The sequence below is a fragment of the Setaria viridis genome, chromosome 9 (genome assembly GCF_005286985.2).
Source record: "Setaria viridis chromosome 9, Setaria_viridis_v4.0, whole genome shotgun sequence".
Lineage (NCBI taxonomy): Eukaryota > Viridiplantae > Streptophyta > Magnoliopsida > Poales > Poaceae > Setaria > Setaria viridis.
In genome coordinates, this window is record NC_048271.2 from 54,486,420 (window position 1) to 54,506,413 (window position 19,994).

Sequence of the window (19,994 nt, forward strand, 5' to 3'; positions counted from 1 at the left end):
CACTAATTTTGAAATACACAAGTGCATTTTCATGTGGTGTTGTGGGGCGAAATTTTACTCTCCCACCACCCCCGCAGCTGATGCCGGCAAGTTTCTCGCGCACAGAAAAGATAGGACGCAAGATATATCCAACCAATTATTATTGATTGGCTCCATGGTTGCATCATTACAGAATACATCAAGAGATGAGACAGTATATACATCATCTTTGAAGACATAATCAGTATTCCCTCCATTTCAAAATATAGATCGTTTTGAGTTTTCTAGATACATAGATCTTGCTATGTACCTAAATATAGAGTTATGTCTATGTACCTAACAAAATCAAAACGATGAAACCGAGAGAGAGTACCCACAGTCGTCACATGCCGAAGCTGGTATAGGTTGCCAAGTTTGCGTGCTAGGCAGCTGCTAGCTTTATTCTTACTACTAGCTGTATAGAGAGAGAGAGAGGCAAACACACACGTGAAGGCTAGCTTAGCGCACGCGTAGTCATATACGGCAACCACAGATCAGCTAGTGACTTATCACTTGATCATTCGTTCTCAGCTAGCCACCTCCGTAAGGCTTCTGGTTCTTGCAGGCCATGTTGTCCCCGTAGCCCACTCGGAGCATGTCGCAGTACCTCTTGTAGTAGCCGACCCGGTCCTTGGCGCCGTCGGTTCCCTGGCCCCGCCCGCACTCCTGCCCGCCGTTGATGATGTTGGTGGTCAGGCCGTAGCCGGGGAGCCTCCCCGCGGCGCGGTCGGCGGCGGAGGGCGCCCAGACGTCGGTCATCACGGCGTGGCACGACGGCTTGGGAGACTGCGGCGTCATCCAGAACCAGATGGCCGTCTTGAACGCCACCACGGGGTCGCTCGACACCAGGTCAGGGTTGCTCACCAGGTCCAGCCCCAGCGCCTTCCCGGCTTGCCTGTAGTTGTAATCGCTATATGCGAAGGCGAAACCGTGTGATTAGTTGCTCAAGGATCAACTGGTTATTGACATCGATCATCGACGGCTATGAAACTGTGTAATCTTACTGAGTTAGCTGGATGGGTCCTCGTCCATAGTAGGGTGGGTCCGTGGGGTTCTGTTCCTTCACCCGGCAGTATCCCCAGGCGAACTGTCCATCCGGAGCAGTAGCCCATCCACCTGCATATATGACCACATTCGTCAACCGCACAAAGTATTAGAGCAAGATTGACATGTAGCAAAGCTTCGTTAATCGAAGATTCTTGATCAAATGGAAATAAGAAGGGAAAAATAAGCATGAAGAGTACCGTACCGGTGGTTTCGTGGGATGTTTGGCCGAAGAAGGCGGCGAGCTCCCGCCGGCGGGTCTGGTCGTCACCGGTGGTGCCGAAGCCGGGGAACTTGCTGGCGGCCTCGATGAAGGCGTCGTAGGTGTAGAAGGCGCCCTGACAGCCGCTGTCGCCGCGGTGGCTGAGCATGCGCTGGAACATGGGCCGCGTGATGATGCTCCACACGCCCTGCTGCTGCCCGCTGGCGCCGCCGGCCGCGGCGAGCAGCGCGGCGCCGGCGAAGCAGATGAGCACCGCGATAGCCTTCGTCGTCATGGCTCGCTTGAGGATGCGGCGTGGTGAAGATGTGGAGTGTCACTGCCACTCAGGCGTGGCTTTTATAAGGCCGAGGCCCGAGGCCGAGCGATCGAGCTACGCTTTATGGCCAGGTCACCGCCCGTCTGGTTACCACGCACCCTCGGTAGCTTTCCCACAGGCCACGCACGGTACATCGTATCAGGCGATGGTAAGGTTGCGATGAGGCCAAAAGGCCATGGCATTGGCACATGAGCCGGTCGGCTTTGCGTTGACTCGTGGTCCACGCATGAGATTATTGTTGCCGATATCTTGCGGCATGCTGCACAGCCTTGTCAGGCCGAGAGCGATCGATCGAACTGAGCTTATGGTCAGGTCACTGTCGGTCTCAAATAACAAATTTGTGAATAAAAAATAACATTTAAAAGATAAAAAATAGAAAATAGTAGATCCTCCTTTATAACGGGTAGGCTCTTCTTTTACAGTGACCTGTGAGCCATTTACATTTCGAAAATGTCCTTACTCAACCATACATTCCTAAGATATGTCGTAAATAAAGATTATTGGTGGTAATGTGTACAAATTGAATTCTTCGACGTGGTCATGTTTCTCACACCTCCATCCTTCCAGTCTCAAGACTTCGCCTTCGTGTCAAGTTGATCCTCTAGCCTTGAGACTCCGTTCACGATCCAAGATGGACGTCTAGCCTCGAGGCGTATGCTTCACTGAGCTTCGTCGAGAACTCGTAGCTTCGCGCAGGTCCCCTCTGAGTACCGATTCTGAGTAAAGAGTAAAAAAGATAAAAGCTCGGTGTCCACTCATAATAACCTTGCCAAGTCAGCAATTTTGCTGAAGTGGTAACAAATTTAATGCTCATGAAACTACTTAAGCCCAGAAAGAGGAGAGAACTTTTTCGATGAGCTTAAGCCTAGAAAGAGCAGAGAATGTTTTCACTGCTCATCGATATGATGCGCTTCTGCTTGTCTGTAGAAACGGCACAGGGGCACAGCTGGACAGGACCAAACTGATCATTGATCAACTCTATAGCTCACTGTACAACAGACGAGCTCTGATTTTGAAAAACAGAAGTAAATTCACTTGCACCCTGCCCGTTTCGAACTTTTGTCAATGTAAGATATACACGGGCCCAAGAAATGCATCACAGAAATGCCAAACCAGGTTAGTTACAACCACATGTGAACTGAGATCCGACCGTGGATATAGATAAGTGACGCATTTATCATCCCTGAAAAAGACTAGACTAAAGTATACACGCATCACGCCGAAGGTTGCATTTGCTTGAATTGCTAATTTGCTAGCTTTGTTCGTACTAACATCACTCATACTCCATGTGAAGGCTAGCCAGCGCAGTCATAATACATGTAGCCACCCTCTAATACGGCCAGCCAGTGGTGGTGATTGATTACTATTACTACTATTTCACTATTTCAGTTGCAAAGTAGCCGGTGGGTCCGTAAGGCTTCTGGATCTCGCAGGAGAGGTTGCCACCTTCCGCCACCCCAAGCATCTCGCAGTACATTCTGTAGAACCCGACCCGGTCATCTGGATCTCGCAGGAGAGGTTGCCACCTTCCGCCAACCCAGCGGCTGGTGATCACGTCGTGGCACGAGGGTTTCGCGGCCTGCGGCGTCATCCAGAACCAGATGGCCGTCTCGAATGCCACCACGGGGTTGCTCGACACCAGGTCCAGCTTCAACGCCCGCCCGGCTGGCTCGTAGTTGTATTTGCTGTTGCCAACGTCGTCGTTGCAGATGCATGAGAGATCATTTTTTCAAAATTTTGCTTTGTTGATTATTGATCAAAGATCAAGTAAAGATCTTACTGAGTGAGTTGTATGGGTCCACGTCCGTAGTAGGGTGGGTCCGTCCGTTGCTGTTCTTCCACGCGGCAGTATCCCCAGGCAAACGGCCAACCCCGGAGCAGCTGGCCATCCACCTATTACCGATTGATTGCTACAGCAAAGCTTAATCGAAGACTAGCTATCTCTTGAATGAACCAAAGAAAAGGTTAACCGTGTGAAGATTGCCAGTGGTTTCATGGGAGGTTTGGCCGAAGAAGGCGGCGAGCTCCCGCCTGCGGGTCTGGTCGTCGCCGATGGTGCCGAAGGCGGGGAACTTGCCCGCGGCCTGGATGAAGGCGTCGTAGGTGTAGAAGGCGCCCTGGCAGCCGCTGTCGCCGCGGTGGCTGAGCATGCTCTCGAACACCTGACGCGTGATGATGGCCCCCACGCCCTGCTGCCCGCTGGCGCCGCCGGCCGCCGCGAGCAGCGCGGCGCCGGCGAGGGCCAGCAGCGCGAAAAGCCTTCTCATTGTTCTAGCCAGCCTTCGAGGATGTGGGGATGGTGGAGTGCCACTGCCGTTTGGACACGGCACGGCACGGCACGGCTTTTATAAGGCCGATCGATAAGCTTTACTACTCTACACGGTAAGGTGAGGAACTTTTCCGAAAGATCTTCAGGTTAGGTACTCGCGTCAAGGTCTGGTTTACACTCACCCTTGGTAGTTTCCATGGTAAGGTAAGGATGCCGTGGAATTCTGAGGCTCCCAGTGCCCGTGCCAGCTTGCATTGGAAAATTGGTTGCAGCATTTGCCATCTGGCCATCTGGGTATACTGCCAAACCGAGAAGACTTCCAGTTCCAGGTCTTCTTTCATCTTTCTCCTGAAGACTCGGCTCTTCTTCTTCTTTGAGACTCTCCAACGATCCATCATCAGTCTGATGGCCCAATAAACCTGGTATGTTACTGGCCCAACTCGGGCTGGTAGCCCACCAGCTTCTTCGACCACCACCACCAACCCGGGACCTGGGCCACTCCAGGTCAACAGCCCAGTAGCTGGTGTCACGCGGAAGGCGGAACCGAGGTCGCCTCGCCACGTCGCGGACTTGCGGTCCGACCCAACTGCGTTCGCCGGTCCGCCATCACGGCGTGCACTGTGCACGCGGCGGCTCCGGCGGCATCCGGGCCTGGATGCACACCAGATCGACAGGTCCAGCTCCTGTGCCTCCCCGTCCTCTCGTTCCGGTTCTTGCACACAGAACACACACTTCAATCGCCGTCTTTACCTTTACATCTGTGATGGCCCCTGGACCGGTCACCATCGGCTCGGTTGGCAGACCGGCAGCGCTGTACTCAGATGGCTGGCCATGGGACTCGCGAGTCAACGACAGGTAGCCCAGAGACACGCTGGCTGGACCGGAGCCTCCAAAGTTGTTGCATTGACTGCCATGGAACGCAACAGCAGTGCAGGAGCCGTTCTTCACAAGGAACAGTTGCTGCAGCGCTTGTCGAAATGACCTGCTTCTCCATGTCTGAACATTCAGCTCGAGGTTCGCCAGCACGACAAGACCAATCAACCAACAAGAGAGCAAATCTCTAGGTTTAGCGGACCACAAGATAATTCCTTGCACTCCGCCTGTTTCGATTTTTTTTTTTGTCAATGTAAGATGTACACGGGCCCAAAAAAATGCATCACGGAAATGCCAAACCAGGTAGTTACAACCACAGGACTGACTAACTCTACAGCACACCATCCACTAGCCAATTACATTCCCGACACCGGGAACCAGGAGCTAACCACGTCTTTTAGGAAGCACTGAGTAGCATGTCTCTCTCAACATGAACCTTTCGAGCCGAAGGAGAGGGGACGCCGGCCGAGCCGATTGGGCTCTCAAGACTTGGTGTTCTTCTGCCGCTTCTCCTCGAGCTGCGAAGCCTCGTTCAGCATGTCCATGGCGTCGCTCTGCATGTTCAGCTTCGAGAGGGCCACGGCTTGCATGTAGAACGCGGTGGGCCAGTCAGGGTATACGCACTGCGCCTGCATCGCATCGCGGAGGGCGGCGTCAGGTTGGTCACACATGAGGTGGCACAGGCTCCTCCTTGCGTACACTGTTGGTGATACCATCGTCCCCACATCAACAAACTGCAAATATGAAAAGGGGTGGCGAAATGAATTAGCTGAATTCTAGCAATTTCTTAGAGCGTCGAAGCGTTCCTGATATAAGTAAGACGTGTGTCAACCTGTGTATAGCAATCTATGGCTGCCTTGAAATCTTTATCACGGAAAGCAAAGTCCCCACGCTTCCTAGCTTCCAACATGTCCCTCATCTGCTGTGTCCATTCCTGGAATGATAGCTGCAATAAACGTACCACTTTCTTAAAATTATTACCCTGTAGAAACGTCAGCAGACAGCAACAGAAAAGCCATGATGTTTACCTCATTAGTCCCTTCATCATCCCTGTAATGTGTATTCACTAGAATCTGGTGGATAGCCGTCAAATCCATCCTAGAACAGGCTTCACCCATGGGAGAAAGAGGGTGCTGTGGCTGCGGAGCAGGAGTTGGAGGCACTGCTTCTTCATACTTTGGAATGCCAAGCATCTCATAGGATGGTACCTGTTTGCAATTTGCAATGGAAATGTAGCAGCCGTAAGAAAAGCACAAAATTGCCTTGTTACCATAAGATAACAGTTACGTGGAAGCCATGAATGAATCAAATCACAATAAAGCAAACAATCAATGGTAGAGCACATAGGCTGCATGGTTATATGAAGCTTTTTTTAGAGGATAAAAAATATAACGGTTACCTCTGATTTTATTTGCAAGGGCTCGAGAACAGAAACCAGCTTCTTAGTGTTGGGGCGATCCCTAGGTTCATACTGTAAGCACTGAGAAGCAAGATCGACCAATGTGGTCGCTTCTTCTGTTGAGTAGTTTCCCTCCAAATGTGAATCCATCAGTACTTGGATATTGTTGCCTTTTATCATATCAAGAGCCTGAGTGAAATAAAGCTAATTTTCAATGATAACCTAACGACTTTGTTACCAAGTTATGTCCGAAAGGAAAATATGTTCTCCCACAGATGCTCAGTATCGCACACTTGGTGGCAGTTGCAAAAAGGAGATATGCACAGAATAGTATTGAATACAGAGGTATTTTTCACAAAGGGGGTCAGTAAGGATCAAATGCAACAAGGAAATAGATAGTATTAACGATAAAAACTTACACGGGAAGGAGGTATACGCTTTCCACTGAGGAGGTCCAGAAGTATAGTGCCAAAACTGTATATGACACTTTCTGATGTAACTCTTCCTAAAGAAGCAACGGTTACCACAACAAAAGAAATGTTAGAAATATACATCCAGAATGATTTCACTTCATATTTGCTATTTCAAGACTATATCCTGTGAACTTTGATCCTTAATCAATCACCTCACGTGTTTTCAGTCGACTACCTATAAGTGCTTACATAAAGCATTCAGCAAGTCAACAAGATGGATTATTTCATCTTGAGGGGCGAAATAACCCAACTTTTCCACTATTTTTAGTAGCATTTTGCAGTGTTCCATACTTCCATTAATTGATCCAATCGGTATGAAAGTTTTAGCCATTCTATTGTCAGTACTAACCATCTACATGTATATCATTTCTAAATACCCTAACTAAGCAACCCAAAGAAGAAATTTTTGGTCGTAAATACAAATACAATCATATTACCATTCCTTAAATATTCTGGAGGAGTGTATGCAAGATTCGTACTATAGCTTTTCCCGTCCCTGCTGTTTTTCATCAGGCCAAAGCATGAAAGACGAGGATCACCATTCTGCAAAAATAAATTACATTGATTGTTTAGCCCGCAGAGGATTACTGCAGTTAGAGAAATATGCAACAAGCTGTAAAATGCAATCAACATCATCCAAAAAAGCATAACATAACCAATAATATTCCTAACCATTTCAAATCAATATACGATGATTTTTATAGAACTCATGAAAAAGAGTTGACATTTCGATTTTGATATGTATTTCCTTCCAACCACTAGAGGTGGAGTACAGGTGGCAACAGACCACTCCCACTTCCAATGTCAGATGAAGCAGAGAAAGCATCCATGCAGAGGGTAAAAGCTCAATGGAATCCTAAGGTACCCTTCCCAGAGGAACAAAGCAATACTTGCAGCAGCAGCAGAGATATTTACAAACAAAAAAAAAGAAAAGAAAAACTCATTTACTCAGCTTCATGATATTGTAGTAGATTGGTAATTTTCAAAAAACAATTCTAGGGCTGTAGGATAAATAAAAGGGGTAAGAATTAGTTACCTCATCAAAGAGAACCCTGTATGCATTTAGGTCATGATACAAAGGCCTTCCCTCAGTGCTGCAATACTCCAGTGCTTCAGCGATGTAGTTTGCAACTCTTAGACGCATAGCCCATTCAATTGTCTGGTTTTCCCCTGAAAAAGAGTAAAATAAATATCAGGTAATGAACTGACGCACAGTGATGTACAGTTAACTTGTCCAAAATCATCATCCCATGAAAAGGTCAATGCAATCAAGATTAACAAAAGAGGCAATTACATGCCGGCCTCAATGTTTTGTTTCTAAAGAAACCCATCATCATTTGCAAGTTGAAACCATTACCAATAACACCCAAACCTTGCCCATACACCCTGGGAACAGGCTGTTCATAAAGCACAAACCCCACGGATCCAAACATCTAGTCAATGCATCAACTTATTAATTTCAAATACGCATTGCAGAGCACAATATCACTTGCATTCATAATTCCTAAATTTTACTGTAACAATATACGTCCACACTGAAATCCTGTAAGCTAATTCTAGTCATCCACCTGTCCAAAACAATGAACAGAACATCTGAACACAGAACAATGATGTAGTAATATTATATCACGTGTTCAATGCAGCCTGTGCCCTGATCGGTTTCAATGGATTCACACAACGACCAGGCCAACAACAACCAGATAGGAATTGGATATCACAACGCCTAGCCCAATCATTTCGTTCGGTACACCAAATGCGGGAGGCTGCTAAGCGCCAGCAGTTGCTCAGAGCACGCCGATTCGTCTTTTTTGCCAACTTCCACACTAATAATCAGGGATCAAATCAGACGAAGCCAAAAACTATCGCAGGGTGTATTTACCGAAAATGGCCAGCGAAATATCCAGAACCAACCAGGAATCCAGAAAGCGACGCATCAGAAATGGACCAATGGCTAGAGGATCGGTAGAGCAAACGTACAGTGGAAGAGGTGCTTGGCGAGCGTGTCGTTGGGCATGAACTCGGCGACTAGCAGGCGCTCGTCCCCGTCGCAGCAGTAGCCGATCAGGTTGGCCATCCGGCAGTGGCGCAGCTTGCCGGCCCCCTTGGCCTCCTCCTGCGAGCAAAAGCAAAGGCGTTTCATTGCAGCGAATTCCACCCCGAATCGGGGGGCGCGTACGGTAATCGATCCCGAGCCCGCCCCTAGACGTACCGCGAACTGCTTGGCATCGGGCCAGGCCGCCTTGGTGAACTTCTTGACGGCGATCGCGCGGCGGCTGTGCTCGAGGCGGCCCTTGTACACGAAATTCGGCGCCTTCTCGCCGCTCTCGGAGACGATGTTCTCCGCCACGAAGCCGCCCGTGGCGGCGCGCAGCTCCGCCAGCGAGAACTCCTTGAGCGGCGGCACCTCGCGGCCGGCGGCGCCGGCGCGCGCCGCGGAGGACGCCGTCGACTGGTGCTGGTTGAGCGAGAGGGAGGGGCGGTGCGGGGGGAGCGGCTCCGTCGCCCTCCCCGGCGGCTTCTTCTCCGGGTGCGTCCCCGTCCGCAGCGAGGAGCCGCAGCAGCCCATCGGGAGTCCACTGGGTGGCTTCAGCCGCGGCCGCGTCTGCGTGGGCGCGCCTGTGGTGTGGTGTTGTGTGGGTTTGGGTTCCCCTGGCTTGCCTGCCGAGTAGCGGAGCAGGGGAAGAGGAGAAAGAGGAGGTGGTGGTTTTGTTCTGGCTTTGGGGTTGGTTGCCTCTGCCTTTGTATGGGGTGTCGTCCCCTTTTTCGCTGCCGCGGTAAGCCGCCGTGCGTGCGCGCGCCGGGTGCGTCGCTGTCCTGGCCTACCTACGAGGACGATCCTACTCTTGAGCCTTGACAAAGTTTCAACTCTCAATTCATGGCTTAACAAATAATGATAACAGCGTTAATAGTAAATGAAAAAATTTGTGTTGTGGAAGTGGCGCACAGTTTGAAACTTGGAGCGAAGAGATCTAGCAAGCGTTACAATGCCGTTGGATTGGATTACGCTATCCAATTTACATGGCGTGTGGCATCATAGATAGCGTAAAAGTGTCCCGTAAAAGTGTAACGGTGGACATCCGTTACTTAAAATAACGAACAACGCTGTTGATAGTAACGGAGAAAATTACGATGCGAGCGTTACCGCACGCGTGCCATATAATACTAAAATCCAAATTCATGTGATCTAACAGCAGGTTAGGTCACGTGCAAAGTTACGTTATCCAAATTATGTTCGATGTTGTGTGGCTTATGTATAACCTAAATTGTAACATTTTAATGTCGTTAAAACCAACTAGAAACAACATTAATAGTAACGGAGAAAACTTATGTCGGCGCATCTGCATACATACCGTGCAATAACCGACCTAAATCGTGCCATGTGGCATCTCTATAGCGCCAATAGATTTGATCACGTAAAGCACCACGTCCTACATTTGGTAGATGTTATGCAGTTAACTTGTAATTTTCCATGTAGGTTGTTCGAAATGCTCCTTGCTATTAAAAGGTTCTCAACTTTTGTTCTTTTTCCCTTCCTCCAGCGCTTGAGATCTTGGAGCCGTGTTGGCATCAATTAGAGACGCCGCTTACATTTGGAAAGAAAACATTCAACTCTGGTCGGTGTACTAGTTTGCAAGGATGACAAAGTTTCCCATTTGAGTGTATTTTTAGGGGATTTTCCATTTGTGTTTTGAGGCTCTGCTGTGAGCATGCTTGCTCGCGCCCTGCTGGAGTCAACGGCTGTCTTCGCTGGTTTTCGTACTCGCACCGATTGATGGGTTCGGAAGCAAACAAGGCACGCCCGTACGTAGGTTGGGACGGATAGGGAACGAGCCGAGCGCGCCACGCAAATCTGTCTGCCCGGATTACGCGTCAGGCGCCGGAGCCAGCCAGCCATCCCTCCCGTCCCGGGCTGGCTGGATGCCGTGGGCCGCGCGTCTCCACCTGCAGCGCCCCGCGCATCCGGCGACCGTGTCGCCGCCGTGCCAGGTCTCCGCGCAACTTTCTGGCCACCCCGCGCTGCCCGCTAGCGTAAACCCGGCACGAAACGGACGTCCGTTCGGCAACGGGCGCCGCGGCAGTTTTAGCAGAGGAGACGGGACGGGGCAACCGTAAACCTTTTCTCCGGGTCAGAGGAACGGTTACTGTGGGTTTTGCAACTGAGATGCATAAACGAAGCAGTTGATAAAAATCTGCTAAGAAAAGGCTTCAGTTTGCCCTTTTTCTCTGCTACGGTATGATTGAGTGAAATGTTTAGGGGGTGTTTGATCCTTGACATAGAGTTTAGCCAGGTGACATCGAATGTTTATATGCTAATTAGAAATATTAAACATAGGCTAATAATAAAAATAATTGCATAAATGAGGGCGAATTCACGAGACGAATCTATCAAACTTAATTAATTCATAATTAGCACATGTTTACTGTAGCATCACATGCGCTAATCATGGACTAATTAGACTTAATGGATTCATCTTGCAAATTAGCTCTCATTTATGCAATTATTTTTGTCATTAGCCTATATTTAATACTTCTAATTAGCATCTAAACATCCAATGTGATCCGAGCTAAATTTTAGTCTAAGGATCCAAACACCCAAATAGGAGTTAAAAGTGATACGTTTAGCTCTTTTTTCCGGGTCAGAGGAACACTGTTACTGCAGGTTTTGCAACTGAACGGCATAAACGAAGCACTTAGTTGCTAGAATGGCGTAAAAACCTACTACTGGTAAAGCTTGAATGGCTGTAAATAGTTGCTAGAACCGAAGAGTATTTGCCTGACCGAAATGTTTAGCAGGAGCGGGTAGTGAAAATTTTAGTAGGATTTTACACAGTTACTTTTTTTTCTGCATTTTGTAAACTAAAAATAGTACAATAGTCAATTAAAGAACCGTTCAAATCACAAAGATGGATGGATCCAAGGAAGGAGTCTGAACAGCAAAGCAGCTCTCGAGTCTTCAAAACCCTGACCCCAGGATATGAAAACACCTGCATTTGAAAGAGACTTTCATTTTTGAATTCCACGATTCACACGCACAAGGACACAGTTCATTTGTTTATAATGTACTAAAGCTATTCTACGATCCCCAGGAATGACGGCGATTTGTTTAACGAGTCAGCTGCATGATCGGAACACTTCAAGTCTCCCGGGTGACCTCGCTTGACCTGCTGACCAGGTCAGGTCGGTCACCGGTCTTGAGCTCCTACGGCAACGGCAACGGATCCACCGGCTTTCAGTTTGAACCCTTGTGTACGAAGACCAAAAGGCAAGCCGTGACCAGGTTCCGCGTTTTGGTTCCCACACTGTCGCGGGTAACTCATAAACTGAACAGTGGATTGCGCTGGCACAAATCTAAAGCAAGCTAACACCCGTTTCTTTCAGTTTCGGACCTTCTAGGTAACTTTCGCGAAGCAATTCGAAGCACACCTGATGGTCACCGCTACGTAGTCGCCTCCTGTCTCCGACATCTTCCGCTACGAGAAAAGTTGGGCGCTCGACCCCGAGTTCCAACGGCTCGTGGTGGGCGTCTGGGCCCACCCCCAGAATCAACGAGGGAGCATCTCCGATTGCGTCTGCCGCAGCTTCAAGTGGACGCGCGCCACGTACAAGAAGTGGGCGCGCAGCCGGCAGCCGTCATGGTGGCTTGCCGCGCGGTTCTCGAGCTCCTGGACCTCCTGGAAGAGCGTCGTCCCCTCATCGCCGCCGAAGCCCTTGTGCGCTCCCTGGTCAAGGCGCGCCTTGCACGTGCTGTCCACGAGCACAACCTCTGCTGGCACCACCGCTATAGCATCAAGGCATGTAAACTCGGTGACCAAAACACCGCGTTCTACCACGCCTCTGCCTCCGCGCGACTCCGCAGCAACAAGATTCAAGTGCTGCACGATGACGGTGTCCCCGTCTCCTCCCACGCCGACAAGGAGCGCGCTCTGCACCGGTACTACTTGGACCTGCTCAGTGACGCCGTCCCCATCACCTTCCCCAACGGTGCTGCGCGGATTCTCCCTTCCGTGTCGCACCTTGACGCCCTGGAGGCTCCGTTCACCCCCTCTGAGGCCAAGACGACGCTCTAGCAAATGCGCACCGCCAACAGCCCTGGCCCCAACAGCTTCGGCCCCGCCTTCTTCCGCTAGTTCTAGCCGACCATGGGCGACACAGTGCTGGCATGGCTCTCCTTCTTCCACGACGGCATAGTGGACCTGGCGCGCGTCAACCAAGCTCACGTTGTGCTCCTGCCTAAGAAGCATAGGGGTCGTCACCGCCAATGGCTTCCGACAGATCAGCCTGCAGAATTGTGTGCCGAAGCTCACCGCCAAGATCCTCACCAACCGCTTGCAAAGCGTCGTCCCCGCGCTCATCTCCGACTACCAGATAGGCTTCGTCATGGGGCGCTCCATCACGGACAACTTCCTGCTCGCCACGGAACTTGTCTAGTGCTGCCGCGTCCAGCGTGTCCCCACCGTAGTCCTTAAGCTTGGCTTCCGCAAAGCTTTCGACTTGGTTAGTTGGGAAGTTCTCGACCGTGTTCTCGAGCTTCGCGGCTTTGGGGACACGTGGCGTGGCTGGATGCGCAATCTCCTCTCCACCGGACGCACGGCGGTGTCCTCAACGGGGACACCGGGCCTTGGATTCAATGCTGACATGGCTTGTGGCAAGGCGATCCTCTCAGCCCCTACCTCTTCATCATCGTCACCGATCTCCTACACAGGATGCTCGTTGACCCTTGTGGTGACGAGCCCCTCCTTCACCCCCTCATCGACGACCTCCCCTGTCCAGTGATCCAGTATGCTGACGACACCCTTGTTCTGGTCCGGGCAGAGAAGGGGCAGGTGCGCCGTCTCAAACAATTGTGCAACTCCTTCGCCACCGCCGCGGGACTCGCCATCAACTACCACAAGAGCATGTTCGTCCCTGTGCACGTCGCCGCCACCAGCGCCGACGCCCTTGCTGGCATCCTCGGCTGCCCCGTTGCTACGTTCCCCCAAAGCTACCTGAGCCTCCCCCTCTCCGACAAGAAGCTCCCCACGTCCGTGCTCGACGCCTTCGCGATTAGGGTTGAGTGCTGCATCCCCTCCTAGCAGGTGCACATCCTCAATCGCGGGGGGCGACTCATGATGGTCAACTCCGTCCTCTCCGCCCAAATCACCTAGGTCGCCACCGTGCTGCAGCTGCCTAAGTCCACGATGGAGAAGGTGGACAAGCCACGCCGTGGATGCTCTGGAAGGGCGTGGCCTTGTGCACCGGGGGCGACTGCCAAGTTGCCTGTCCTATGGTGTGCCGGCTTAAGGAAGAAGGTGGCCTCGGCGTCATTGACATCGAGGTTCAGAACACTTGTCCCCTCCTCAAGACGGTGGACAAGCTCCAGTAGGGCAGCGACAACCCCTGGCGAACTGGGTTCGGTTCTGGTACACGCCGGAACGCGCGTCGCGCCCCACGCCCTGCTGGCGGACATTCCAGCATTTGTTTCCCATGTACAGGGGCATCACCACCGTCGTCCTCAGTAGCGGCACGGCGACCTCCTTCTGGATCGACAATTGGACCTCGCTTGGCCTCCTCGATCAAGCTTTACCGGCCTTGTTCTCCAACTGCCTCGAGCCCTACATTACGATCGCCGCCGCCTTCGCCACCAGGGCCCTCGTCTTGCCATTGTGGGAGCGCCTCTCTCCCGCGGCCAGTGACGAGCTCGCGACCCTCGTCTCTCAGCTGAGCGGCCTGCACCTTGGTGTCGCCCCTGACACCCGTCGCCTGGCTTAGAGGGATGAGATCGACGTGCGCTCAGGCGCCCTCTACTCCATGTTGAAGCGGACGGGCTGCATGGTGTCGCACTCCGACGTCAACTAGGGGAACTTCGCCCCAATCAAGGTCTGGGTCTTTTTCTGGATCTTCCGATAGGGGAACACGCACACGCGGAACTTTCTCCACTGCCACGGCGCCACGGGCAGCCCCACTTGTCCCTTCTGCACCGCTGACAAGGACGCCGCCCACATCTTCTTCACTTGTCCACGCATCACCAGCTTCTGGAGCTCGGCGTGCCCTCACGCCTCCGTCACCTGCCTCGCCAGCGCGCTTCAAGCTCTACCGCTCCCAGCGGGGGCGGCCCTCCACACCGCGATGCTGCTCCTCTTGTGGGTGATTTGGAATCGCCGCAACAGGATGATCTTCGACGCAGTCGACCAGCCCGTCGCTGCCATCGCCCAAGCCGCCAAGGAACACCTCGCCCTCTGGGTGCATCGCGCTCCCCGCCGCCTAGACACCCTCCTGCTCAAGTCCTGGTGCTCTAATCTTTGTGTGATATAGCGCCTATGCTGCTTCATCTCCCCCCTTTACAAAAACATCAGCCCCTCAAGCTAGGTTGTAAAATGAAAATCCATCAGCTTCGGCCAGACGTTCAGGTGGACGTGCTCTGCCCCAGTTGGTCCTTCAAAAAAAATTCGAAGCACATCACACTACTCCTATTCTTTTCTCTTTTTCTGCCTTGCAGGCCAGTGCTCAAAACGCCAGTCCTATTCCGGTCACACGCTGATCGGCCGGTTGCTAAACAATGGTGCTGGCTGTTCTCCACTGGCAAGTACAACGGGTACGAGCACCATCCACCGATGCAGGACAAGTCGGCCCAATTTTCAATGCGAGCAGCTGATCTGGCTCGCACACGGACAACTTACGCCACCATGCCGCCGTGTTACGTACTCCCCCACCTCAACCCAGGAGGCCACTAGCAGTGGCTACTATACGGACGCGTTTATTTTAGCGAGGATTAGGCAGGCAGGAGCAGCCTTTGTTACTGCCAGGCTGCCCTAGCCTTTGCTCTGCCTGCTGCTATCACTGCTAGCGCCCAGTTGCCCCGAGGCCAGAGTGGTACTCGTAGCACGCACGAACTCCATTAACAATTCAGCATCGGCTGCGCCGCCAGCTAGCCGTCCTGGCCGGCGATCTCCTCCGTCTACTGTCCTGGACTCCTGGTGCGTGCGTGCCCTAGACTTAGAGCCACCAAAAGGTTTCCTCGAACAGATTGATGAATTCCAGTGCCAGTGCTCACGTGCACTGACAGCCACGGTTGAGGTTAAACAAGTCTGAGGTGGCGGAAGATTAGAGCAGGGTTGCCACAGATGGTTGGATGGGTTCCAAGTGGCTTCATAGTTTAGTGTAGCTACTAAGTTCGCTGCCATAGCAGTAACTACAAGCTGGGTGCTTGACTGCTTGATTGGGGATTATTCAGACTCTCACAGCCGTTCGTGATAGGCTAGTGTGATAGGGGAATACATGTGATTTTCTTTAATTAGGAGGCTACTTGGTTATTATGTAGTATAGGTTTAGCTTGCTGCCTGTGGTAAGCCGTAGCACGTGCTTATTCGTGGAGGGCTATGCTTTTTTAAGGGACTACAGACATGATACATGCCGTCCAAGGAGCCCTCCTCACTTACTACTTCGCCTGCTAATCACCTCTGCTACCGGGCTAGAAAAAGGTTTAGATCGCATATTGGGGGTGAGAAATCACAGAGTGCAGCGAGAACTCGTCCAATGTGGTTAACAGAAAATCCCATGTCCAGGGAGTAAGGAATGCCCTGTTCAATCGCGTATTTGGGTATCCGCTTCTACACTGTTACCGAAGAAAAAACATCGGATTATTGCAAGTACTCCTATATCCGTCCATGATGTAAAAAAAGAGGCACGTTCATCATCAGTTGATGCATGCACGGCTAGATGTTACGCATCTAATTATCCAGCTTGAGTGATGCTCCGTGTCTTGTCTTTCAGCACGTACTGATCTGAATCGTGAAAAGGGAAAACCAAACGGAACGTGTGAAATACATCTATCGGCCACGGCATCTTAAGATTGATTAGAGAATAATTGTTCCAACTTCCCACACAAGTGGGCGCTAGCTAACTTGCTCGGAAAGCTCCGACGAGCATCGGTGGCAGCTGATGTGAGGGAGATTAATCACTGATGATGATGACTAAATTAGTGAAGTGTGGCTCTGAAGAAAAGGAAAGTGTGTAAAGGTTATAGTACTCCACCATATCAGTTATGGTACTGGATGCTGGACGACAATAACAAGCTCCCTACTGGACCTAGGAGCCATCTCTTTCTGATGGTACGTGCCGACATTGTAGATAGAGTAATCGACGGAGCTTAATTGCGACGGCACCTGATTCGCGCTGCACCACACGTCCATCAATTCAGTTTCTAGCTAGTACTAACCCCCCATCATCTCGACACCGGACGCTCACCAGCCTCGCGACTGGATAACGGGGGAAGCACCCCATCGCCATTGCCGCCCGTGTGGAAGAGACGAGGAGTTCTGATTTCAGTATCCAGACGCATCCTTTTTTTCGTCTTCTTTTTCTTGAAATTCCACGTACGCTCTAATAACTAGTAAAGCTTGCGTTCCCCACTGAATCTGAATGATTGATTAGTCGCTCCGATCCCCACCAGAAAAGCACGCGGTTAGCACACCAAATCCGAGTCAATGATTAAGCACGAAGGAGAGGGAGGAGAATATCCTCAGATAAGAGGACAGCGACATGTACCGAACCACACCATCCCGAGCGCACACACCTCTGCAGGGGTTAGCTGCCTAAGCAGGTGTGTACTCCATCTCTCTATTCGATGGGCTTTGCTTCGCGGGATCAACCGATCTCTCTTGCCTGGTTGGGTTCTGCTCGATCGTAACTTGATTTTCATGGCACGCATGCAAATCAAACAAAACTAGATGGCCCGCGCTAATAGCACGGGTAGCTAGTTTTTTATACCATTATCTGGGTGCTTTATTTCAAAATAAACAGACATAAATAATTGTATTTAGTCGTGTCATGATAAAAGATCAATATATTATCATATATCTTTTTTAACATGAATTAGAAAGAAAAGGTAATACCTTAGATATAAACATATTTTTTGGGTATTTACTGAAACAACATAAAAATTTATACATTTTTCACTTGAATATAATTGTTTATATATTTTTTATTTGTGATGTACATTTTCGTTTGCTATGATTAAAAAATCCTTATATTTTAGTAGAATGTTCAACGTATACTACAAAAGTAATAATTTAATTTCGAGTTTGACCCTTTTAGTTATTATTATATCGAAATCTCCATTCCTTTCTTTGTTCTTTGATCACCGGTTGCCACAGCCCATACATGCATAATCCCATTTTGGCATACGGTTGTTGCACCTTTTTCCTAATTATAAACTCTACCCTTGGGTCCGTGAATACGTTGCTGTGGCTACCAAACTATATATTATTAGTCTTTGTGCTCACCACCTCTCTCTCTTGCTTCTACTCTGAAGGAGCGTTGTCCGCTACGTTGTGGTCACCAAAGATAGATCCTTGATTGTGACTGTTGTTCCCTCCCGTGAGACATGCTATGGCGCGCATGCCAAACATCAATTTTCTTCACTATTTAACACGATTATTTTGGAATTTCCACCTTGTGGTTGGTGTCGTGGCCCTCAAGTTGCTCCACCAGATCATTCACTATGTTGCTGGATCCAACCACTATTTCATCAAATCGACAACCTTTGTCTCCTGCGAGTGCCCCATCGCCCAATCGCAGGCAACAATTACGGTAAACCGGTGAGTTTTAAGCTAGGGACAGACAAGTTGGTTGTATTTTTTCTCATTAGTTTCGTTACGGTTGTTAGCCTAGCCCTACTCGCCAATGGTGGCAAAGGTCGGCAGCAAACAACAGTACACAATTGCATATATAGCTCGTGGCACATGAAAATATTTAACCCGTTGTAGGGTGATTATTTTGCTGGTCAAGGTGATCCTTTCTCAACATGGACGCGTGTGAATGGAGTTGGCTGATCGTTGATCACTACTATAGAAAAGGTTATCACGAATGGGTCATCACTGGTAGTTCTATCCAAACTGGTGGTGATAAGTTTTCATGCCAGTTCATGAGTAGCTAGCGCGTAGTGGAATCGATTTCACCGCCGGTTCATGGTATAACCCGTCCGTGACCCATAGCCCTTCTATATCATATCAATATCCATCCCCTTCTCTTCTCCCCTTCCTCCCTTTTACCTTCGGATGCGCACCTCTCCCTCCCCACCTCTGATCCCCCGCGCAAATAGCGCAGGTAGCTAGTTTTTTATGCCATTATCAAAATAAATAGATATAAATAGTTGTATTTAATCATGTCATGGTAACAGACAAATATATTATCATATATCTTTTTAAACATGAATTAGAGAGAAAAGGTAATACCTTAGATACAAACATATTTTTTGGTATTTATTGAAACAATATAAAAATTTATACATTTTTCACTTGAATATAATTATTTATATTTTTTATTTGTGATGTAAGTTTTGTTTGCTATCATTACGAAAGTCCTTATATCTCCCTCCCCACGTCTCTCTCACCCCCTCCCATCACCCCTCCGCTCGCCCCTCACTGGCAATGAAGACCAGCGGCGAGGCACAAGGAGCGGGCAGGGATGGTAGGCACGGGTGGCGGCAACGGCGGCGGCGGGCGCGGGCATGGGATGCAACAACGACAGAAGATGCAGGCCACAACTGCGGGCATGTGCAAGGGATGCAGCGACAACGATGGGGACTCCGTCCTCTCACGGTACTCTCTATCTCTCTCTCTCTCTCGCTCCCCCCCCCAGCTACTGCAGTGGGTGACAGGGCTCCGGTAGCGTGGAAGGACTCTAGCGGTGCCTTTTTATTTTTTAATAGGCTTCACTGTCGGTTCATGGTCCGGCGGTGATGAAACACTACCACCACCGATCGAAATCCAACGGGAGGCCAAAGCGGCGATGATATTGGATTTAGGGCTGGCGGTGATAGGCTGGTTTGGAGTAGTGGATGGAAATGCGTGAGGCTAGCGCGGTGGGCTCATCATCGTGTAACCACTTAGTGAAGCTGGTCAGATTTGTCCCAAGTGTTCTCCTCACACGTCCCAATGGTTACGATGGCCGTCTCACTATCATTGGTGCCGGCATGGCCCTCTTTCTTGGTGATTTTATCGTCATGATCCTTCTTATGTTTTCTCCTTCTAATCTATCGCCTGCACTGTGGCTTTGCTATCTTGCACAAAGCTACACTTTTGAGTCTGTTATGTTGCATAAAGCTGCCTGTATTTGTAATGCAATCTGCTCCTGCCTACGTCCGCACTTCTGTTGTCGGGTGTCCGATTTACGCACTTTGCATCTCACTACTGTTCTATCTCGTGGCCTTGAGATGCCAACTGAAGTCCAACGAAATGCTAGGTTTGGTCTCCTTTCAAAACTACACCAAATTAAATTGGATGAGTTTTGGTCACATCACAAAGATACATACTTTAATTGAGAAACGACCAATTTCCAAACACTTTTTTATGACCCATGCTATATCTTATCATCATGGAGTTCGTGGAAGATTCAAACAT

The 19,994-nt window shown here is 50.0% G+C and overlaps 4 protein-coding genes across 5 annotated transcripts; 1 reads left to right on the plus strand and 3 right to left on the minus strand.

Annotated features, from left to right (window-relative positions):
- Positions 1–207: 207 nt before the first annotated feature.
- On the minus strand, positions 208–1,615 carry LOC117839001 (chitinase 11). The gene is made up of 3 exons (XM_034719223.2): positions 1,268–1,615; positions 1,023–1,134; positions 208–928 (listed from the first exon to the last, which is right to left on the minus strand). The coding sequence occupies exons 1-3, from the start codon at positions 1,557–1,559 to the stop codon at positions 550–552; spliced, it is 783 nt and encodes a 260-aa protein (XP_034575114.1). The 5' UTR covers positions 1,560–1,615; the 3' UTR covers positions 208–549.
- Positions 1,616–2,650: 1,035 nt separating this feature from the next.
- LOC117839002 (chitinase 11) lies at positions 2,651–4,802 on the minus strand. The gene is made up of 3 exons (XM_034719225.2): positions 3,572–4,802; positions 3,382–3,494; positions 2,651–3,286 (listed from the first exon to the last, which is right to left on the minus strand). The coding sequence occupies exons 1-3, from the start codon at positions 3,866–3,868 to the stop codon at positions 2,974–2,976; spliced, it is 723 nt and encodes a 240-aa protein (XP_034575116.1). The 5' UTR covers positions 3,869–4,802; the 3' UTR covers positions 2,651–2,973.
- A 129-nt stretch (positions 4,803–4,931) lies between these two features.
- On the minus strand, positions 4,932–9,329 carry LOC117838999 (serine/threonine-protein kinase BSK1-2). Of its 2 annotated transcripts, none has more exons than XM_034719221.2 (9): positions 8,825–9,329; positions 8,593–8,728; positions 7,652–7,785; positions 7,095–7,158; positions 6,562–6,647; positions 6,143–6,331; positions 5,772–5,951; positions 5,576–5,689; positions 4,932–5,477 (listed from the first exon to the last, which is right to left on the minus strand). In XM_034719221.2, the coding sequence occupies exons 1-9, from the start codon at positions 9,179–9,181 to the stop codon at positions 5,226–5,228; spliced, it is 1,512 nt and encodes a 503-aa protein (XP_034575112.1). In that variant the 5' UTR covers positions 9,182–9,329; the 3' UTR covers positions 4,932–5,225. The 2 variants fall into 2 exon arrangements, with proteins under 2 accessions (XP_034575112.1, XP_034575111.1); XM_034719220.2 differs by having other exon boundaries at positions 7,053–7,158; positions 8,825–9,328.
- A 3,426-nt stretch (positions 9,330–12,755) lies between these two features.
- LOC117835821 (uncharacterized) lies at positions 12,756–13,688 on the plus strand. Its single transcript, XM_034715139.1, has 3 exons — positions 12,756–12,833; positions 12,916–13,043; positions 13,280–13,688. The coding sequence occupies exons 1-3, from the start codon at positions 12,756–12,758 to the stop codon at positions 13,686–13,688; spliced, it is 615 nt and encodes a 204-aa protein (XP_034571030.1).
- The last annotated feature ends 6,306 nt before the right edge of the window (positions 13,689–19,994 follow it).

Bases quoted from the DNA above. Each gene is read 5' to 3' on its own strand.
- LOC117839001 (XM_034719223.2), bottom strand. From the start codon at position 1,559: ATGACGACGAAGGCTATCGCGGTGCTCATCTGCTTCGCCGGCGCCGCG. The intron at 1,135-1,267 runs GTACGGTACTCT...TCATATATGCAG, and splicing joins AACATCCCACGAAACCACCG to GTGGATGGGCTACTGCTCCG. The intron at 929-1,022 runs GTAAGATTACAC...CTTCGCATATAG, and splicing joins GGACCCATCCAGCTAACTCA to CGATTACAACTACAGGCAAG.
- LOC117839002 (XM_034719225.2), bottom strand. From the start codon at position 3,868: ATGAGAAGGCTTTTCGCGCTGCTGGCCCTCGCCGGCGCCGCGCTGCTC. The intron at 3,495-3,571 runs GTTAACCTTTTC...AATCGGTAATAG, and splicing joins CCACTGGCAATCTTCACACG to GTGGATGGCCAGCTGCTCCG. The intron at 3,287-3,381 runs GTAAGATCTTTA...CGTTGGCAACAG, and splicing joins GGACCCATACAACTCACTCA to CAAATACAACTACGAGCCAG.
- LOC117835821 (XM_034715139.1), top strand. From the start codon at position 12,756: ATGGGCGACACAGTGCTGGCATGGCTCTCCTTCTTCCACGACGGCATA. The intron at 12,834-12,915 runs GTTGTGCTCCTG...TGTGTGCCGAAG, and splicing joins CGCGCGTCAACCAAGCTCAC to CTCACCGCCAAGATCCTCAC. The intron at 13,044-13,279 runs GTGCTGCCGCGT...CGATCCTCTCAG, and splicing joins CTCGCCACGGAACTTGTCTA to CCCCTACCTCTTCATCATCG.
- LOC117838999 (XM_034719220.2), bottom strand. From the start codon at position 9,181: ATGGGCTGCTGCGGCTCCTCGCTGCGGACGGGGACGCACCCGGAGAAG. The intron at 8,729-8,824 runs GTACGTCTAGGG...TTTTGCTCGCAG, and splicing joins CCGATGCCAAGCAGTTCGCG to GAGGAGGCCAAGGGGGCCGG. The intron at 5,478-5,575 runs GTTGACACACGT...TCATATTTGCAG, and splicing joins CCATAGATTGCTATACACAG to TTTGTTGATGTGGGGACGAT.